This window comes from Nicotiana tabacum, chromosome 20 (assembly GCF_000715075.1).
Source record: "Nicotiana tabacum cultivar K326 chromosome 20, ASM71507v2, whole genome shotgun sequence".
Lineage (NCBI taxonomy): Eukaryota > Viridiplantae > Streptophyta > Magnoliopsida > Solanales > Solanaceae > Nicotiana > Nicotiana tabacum.
In genome coordinates, this window is record NC_134099.1 from 95,343,816 (window position 1) to 95,350,485 (window position 6,670).

At 34.3% G+C, this 6,670-nt stretch overlaps 1 protein-coding gene across 1 annotated transcript; it reads left to right on the plus strand.

Moving 5' to 3' along the window:
* Positions 1–1,478: 1,478 nt before the first annotated feature.
* On the plus strand, positions 1,479–3,698 carry LOC107793141 (bidirectional sugar transporter NEC1-like). Its single transcript, XM_016615427.2, has 6 exons — positions 1,479–1,563; positions 1,658–1,694; positions 1,785–1,995; positions 2,237–2,395; positions 2,507–2,626; positions 3,284–3,698. Exons 1-6 carry the CDS (start codon positions 1,515–1,517, stop codon positions 3,497–3,499), a joined length of 792 nt encoding a protein of 263 aa, XP_016470913.1. The 5' UTR covers positions 1,479–1,514; the 3' UTR covers positions 3,500–3,698.
* The last annotated feature ends 2,972 nt before the right edge of the window (positions 3,699–6,670 follow it).

The following is a 6,670-nucleotide window of genomic DNA, read 5'->3' on the forward strand; positions in this document are numbered from 1 at the left end:
TTGGGTAAACCCAACTTTTTCCTAAATTGACTTAAAAGTCATATTGCTTTGACCAAGAATATTACATTTTTATCCATTAAAATTTTTCTTAATCTCGAAATTACCCCTCAGTACATAACTTGAAATTGCTGTTGTCTTCTTCCTCCCGAAATTGCAGCATCTACTTTCTTCATTTTACTCTTTTTCTTTCCCTCCAGATGGTAACGATTTGTTTGCTCCCATTTTTTTTGTTTTTTTAACTAATTTTCTTTAAAATATTAATTATTATTTACGTTTGCTTTCTTCATATCGAAATTGTCTTAATTTTCGTTTGCTTTTTTCATAATACTTTTAGTTTTATAAAATGAAAGTGAATTAAAATGTTAATTATTATGTATTTGTATTATTTAGAATAAAATATTATAGTAATAAGCTTCTTTATAGATTTAACAGCTTTAAGGATATTTCAGTAATTTTAACAAAAAAAATGCTTACTAACACTTGCTTACCAAATACTTCAATAGCTTTTTTTCAGCTCCAATACTTTTATCCAAACACGTAACTGCTTATTTATAAAACCATCTCCAGCACTTAAAAAGCGTTTTTAAGCACTTTGTACTTAAAAGCTACTTTTTTAAGCCAATCCAAACGGGCTCTAAAAGCACGAAGGGTGATGCCGTGGCATTTCATCCATGTTATCATTATTACATGGTGAAGAAGAGAGTAAAAGCACGAAGGGTGATGTCGTGCATTCATTCATATTTTCATTATTACATGGTGAGAACGAGAGTAAAAACACGAAGGGTGATGCCGTGCTATTACGTTCATATTATTATTACATAGTAAGGACGAGAGTAAAAGCACAAAGAATGATGCCGTGTCATTTTCATATCATTGGTTTGACTGATTTTCCTGTTTTTTGGTGATTTACTTGGTTGTGTTCGTGATTTCATACTTGTTGTATTTGTTATGTCTTCCTCTTTTCGCATGTCCTCTCCCAGTTAGTACATTATCACTCTTTGTTATTGTTGTTTTATATACACTTGTATAAGTTTATTTATGTAGGTGTCTTGTTATAGCCTCGTCACTACCTCGTCGAAGTTAGGCTCGACACTTATAAAATACATTGCATCAGTTGTACTCATACTACACTTTTACATTGGTCAGCTGAGTCAGGAGTCATCCTGACCTCGAGATTGAGATTCCGGGTCGTGACAGTTAAGCATTGGTCCTTCCCTAATATATGGAGTAATTAAAATAAAAAATTGAATACATAAAAGGAGGAACATAAAACCGAATCTCCTCAAAAGCTATATATGAGCTGAACACGTTCAACCCCGTACAGTTTGGATGTATATGCATGTCATTGCAAATCTCCTAAGCCAATTAGAAACCTGAATGTATACACTACGTTCTTGGCAAACATTCATGACAACACATAATTCGCTATAAATAGCATCGCATACGGGCATAGTTTTTCCAACTGTCTTTAAAAATATATATCCACCTAAGAGCTTCACTAAATTATAGTAACAATGACACTGTTAAGTGTTCAAGAATTGGCTTTCCTTTTTGGCCTCTTAGGTACGTTAATGCACCTTAATTAGTTTAGTCACTACCATTTTAAACTTTAATCTCTAATTAAACTTCATTGCTTATGGTTTCTATTTTTCTACAGGTAATATTGTTTCATTTATGGTGTTCTTAGCACCAGTGTAAGGCAACTCTTCTTCATCTCTCTCTCTCTCTTTTTGGAAGAATTTTCTGGATGTTTATATTGCTCTTTTTTTCGTTTTGTTTTTCAGTCCAACTTTTTACAAAATATACAAAAAAGGATCATCAGAAGGGTTTCAAGCGATACCATACGTCGTTGCATTATTCAGTGCAGGACTATTGCTATACTATGCTTATCTCACAAAAAATGCCATCCTCATCGTCACCATTAATGCCTTTGGATGTGTTATTGAATTAATTTACATATTATTGTTTCTCTTTTATGCTTCCAAAAAGTCCAAGGTATAAACTCATCTCTCCCATCTTGCTCCATCTAATTTCATTTTATGTATCTTAGTTTGACTGAGCGAAAGAAGACTTTGAATCTTGTGGTGTTTATAACATTCCAAAAATACCCGTTAAATCTTGTGGTTTTGAATATTTGGAGTGTAATTAAAGGTAACTTATATACACTATAATAGTATTGCAAGAAGAAGAAGAAGCATGTTTAATATTTACTTCCTTTTAAAACTCGAATTTACAGATGACAACAGTGTGGTTGATGCTCTTGGACGTGGGAGCGTTAGGAATTGTGATGCTATTTTCTTATTTATTTGCAAAAGGCTCCAAAAGAGTAGAAATAGTTGGATGGATTTGTGCTACCGTCAACATTGCTGTCTTTGCCGCTCCTTTAAGCATAATGGTATAGTATATAGTTCATTCTCAAATTGGACTATTAATATATCATATTTGACTGTTTTTCTCCTCTATTGAATAATTAATTACTTCTTGATTCTCAATATTTGTGTTGCAGAGGCAAGTAATTAAAACGAAGAGTGTAGAGTTCATGCCCTTTACTTTATCATTATTCCTCACTCTCTGTGCCACGATGTGGTTCTTCTATGGATATTTCAAAAAGGACTATTACATTGCTGTGAGTGAACAATAAGATCATATTCTTCTTTCTCCATATTTTTTCTCTTTTGGATTTAAAGTTATATATATACTGATATTGTATTCTCCTACTCCCTCATTTTCAAAAAGATAGTCTCAATTTGACTTGAGACAAACTTTAATAAAAAAGAGCAGTCTTTTAAGATACGTGGTACTTCCTCTGTTCCAATTTATGTGAACATGTTTAACTAGACACGGAGTTTAAGGAAAAATGGAGACTTTTAGAATTTGTGGTCCTAAACAAGTCAAAAAGGGGTCTAGAGTATTCTTGTTGTTATAAATGCTTCTCATTAAGGGTAGAATTGAGAGTTTAAGCTAAATTGTTTTTAAATTTAGAAAAAGGGTCATTCTTTTTGGAACGGACCAAAAAGGAAATAGGTTCACATAAAGTGAAACAGAAGGAGTATTAAATAAGCCATAATATTTGCTTACCTGAATTTTTTGGAAACTTATGCTCTGAAGCCTATCATATCACTTGTGTGGTCATAAATGTTTCTTGTTAAGGAAAGATTGAAAAGTGTTTCAATCTTTTTGAAAAGGACTAATAAAAAAATAGTCTCAATCTTTTTCAAAACAGAGGGAGAATAATTTTATTATAATTTCTGTTCTTATATATTAATTCGGGATATTGGTGCAGCTTCCAAACGTGCTGGGATTTCTGCTTGGAATTGTTCAAATGATACTATATATTGTCTACAAATATGCGAGGAGAAAGTATAATAGAGAATGGGAGCTTGAAGGAATTGACATTAATATCAAGACAGATGGTGATTTTGAACACAAATTCGTGAGCTCAATGGAGAAGCCTTCTTTGGAGAATGGGGATATGACGAGCGTTTTGACTTTGAAGTAAAGCGGGGCGAATTAAAATTAGTCGGACTAATATATTTACAATATTATTGAAATATACTAGTATTAAAAAAACGTTATTTTATGTTTATGTCTAAATTCTAAAGTGGTCTTGTCCGCTCCTCATCTTGAATGCATGCCCTTCTGAATGTATCATTCTTTTAAATGTTAATGTATGGGTGCGGATCAACCTATTAATCATGTACCACACTATATTTGATTTAAATAAAAATAAAGAATTAAGTATTTCCCTTATGGCAGCTTAATACGATCATTTAATTTGCATGGTTAAGGTTGTAAATGTTCGATTAATCGAATGAGAATCAGAGGAAGAAGAGCACAAGGGAATGAGGAATTAGGTGGGTATCAACGGCCAAAATTAGGAATAAAAATATAAAAAGTAGAAAAAAAAAACTGTTAGAATTAGACTAAACACAATTAAGTAAGTGTAATCAGACGTAACACCCAATGAGAAAATGACAACTATAATGTCAGTGTGTATAAATAATGTTTGGGACAAATTAAGGGGCAATTACTTATGTCTTCCCAATTTCTTTTTTCTGGTAATGTGCAGCTACAACTACAAGTCCTACTGACCAAGTGTTTGCTTTTGATAGTTTGGTGGTGTCACGACCCGAAATCCCAACCTCGGAATTGTGATAGTGCCTAATATCCAACCAATTTTAACAGTTAAAAACAAGAAAATCGTATTCAACGAGAAATAAATGCCAAATCTAACACAATGCTAATATAAACCACGCGATAATATCTATTCACAGACATCCAGAATCACAAGTACACGAGCAACCAGAAGTCTACAAACATAGTCTGAAATAAATACAACTGTTAGAAAGAGATAAACAGTAAAAGTTGGAATGGAGGAGGACTTCAAGGTCTGCGTACGACAGTAGATCTACCTCGAGTCTCCATATGAAAATGATCCGAGCTGACGCACCACAACCACTGCTGGGACCAGTACCAGTATCTGCACAAGAAGTGCAGAAGCATAGTACGAGTGCGACCGACCCAATGTATTCTGTAAGTGGCGAGCCTAACTTCGACGAGGTACTGACGAGGCTATTACACTACACCTATCATAAACACGACAAGTACGAAATCACGAAATAACATCTTTCGAATTAAGCAACAATATGACCAAGTAAATCACCAAAATCGGAAATCAAATAAATCAATTATATGAAATGGCATAGCATCACCCTTCGTGCTTTACTCTCGTCCTCACCATGCAATAATATGAATATATTGGCATGACATCATACTTCGTGCTTTTACTCTCATCCTCACCATGTAAATAATATGAATGAAATGGCACAGCATCACCCTTCGTACTTTTACTCCCGTCCTCACTATATAATAATATTAATGAAACGGCAGGGCATCACCCTTCGTGCTTTTACTATCGTCCTCACTATGTAATATAAATAAATTCGAATAATAAATAATGTGGGGAATAATTTAACTTCAAATATGATGCCATGATATCACGCTTCAAATTCCGACATATTCAACATCTTTAATATAAGCAATAAATACAAAATGAATAATTAAAGAAGTATAATCTAACCTAAGCAGGGATAATATAAGTAACGAAATAATATAATTCAAAGAAACAAGTTCCACACGCATGATTTAATCCAATGACAACACATAAGTACTCGTCACCTCACATATATGTTGTCCCAACACATAAAACACGTAGCAAATAGACCAACAAGTCTTAATCCCTCAAGTCACGGTTAACCACGACACTTACCTCACTCTGCAACCGAATCAATGCTCAACCACGACTTTTCCTTTAGAATTAGCCTCCAAACCAATCAAATCTAACCACATATAGTTCAAAAAATTCAAAATAAGCTTTAGAAACTACCCACGAGTGAAAAAGATTCAATCTTTAATGTTTTTGGAAAAAGTCAACAAAATTCAACACCTGGCTCGCTTGGACAAAATCCGAGATTCGGACCAAAACTCCATTACCCATTTACCCCGAGCCCTGTTATGTGATTAGTTTTGAAATCTGATCTTAATTTGAGGTCTAAATCTCAATTTTTAAGAATTCTTAATTTCTACCTAAATCCTAATTTCTACCATGAAATAGCATGATTAAAGGTTAAAATCAACGAGTGTTTATGAAAATGAAAGGAAACAAGTTAAAATCTACTAACCTATGAAGTTGGGATGGAAAACCTCTTCAAAATCGCCTCTAAGCCAAGCTCAAACTTGAAAATAGTGAAAAATGGGACAATTTTCTATTATTGGACTGTTTAAATGACTGGGAGTCAGGTATTCATCGCGTTTGCGAGACACTTGACGCGATCACAAAGCTTTGCGGTTTGAATGCCCTTCGCGTTCAAGATGGCCTCACCTACCTGGTCTTTGCGTTCGTGATCCTGACCTCGCATTCTCGTAGGGTAACACCTGACCCCGAGAACCCCTCTTAACCCATGGCGTTCGCGAAGGAACCCCCCCTCCCCCATTGCTTTGCATTCGCAATCGGTTCTCCGCGTTTACATAGAAGAATATCCTCCCTTGTCCTAGTTTCCCCTTCGCGATCACGACAATACCTTCGAGATTACAAAGCACAAAGCCTCAGACACCAACAACAACAAAAACCATCAACTTTTCAAGTTCGAAATGGTCTGTAGCCTATGTGAAACTCAGCCAAGGCCCTTGGGTTTCAAACCAAACATGCACACAAGTTTAATAACATCATACGAACATGCTCGCACGATTAAAATACAAAAATAACACATAGGATTACGAATCAGACATCAAAATGCATGAAATTTTGAAAGAAACTCAAGAACTTCTAAATTCACAAACGAGCATCCGAATCCTATCAAATTAACTCCGTTTTACATCAAATTTTGTAGATAAGGTTTGAATAGTAAAATAAACCTATACCAAGTTTAGGAACCGAAATCCAAACCCGGTAACCATAAAGTCAACCTACGGTCAAACATAAAAAATCTTTAAACCTCAAATTACTAGTTTTCATGAAATTACGTCAAATAAAGTTATTGACTTCCGAATTAAATTTTGGATACACGGCCTAGTCCAAAATTGCGATACAGACCCATCGGGATCGTCAAAATATCAATCTGGAATTGTGTATATGGAATATTAACCATAGTCAACTCAAGTCATTTTTAAA

Bases quoted from the DNA above. Each gene is read 5' to 3' on its own strand.
- LOC107793141 (XM_016615427.2), top strand. From the start codon at position 1,515: ATGACACTGTTAAGTGTTCAAGAATTGGCTTTCCTTTTTGGCCTCTTA. The intron at 1,564-1,657 runs GTACGTTAATGC...ATTTTTCTACAG, and splicing joins TTTCCTTTTTGGCCTCTTAG to GTAATATTGTTTCATTTATG. The intron at 1,996-2,236 runs GTATAAACTCAT...TCGAATTTACAG, and splicing joins ATGCTTCCAAAAAGTCCAAG to ATGACAACAGTGTGGTTGAT.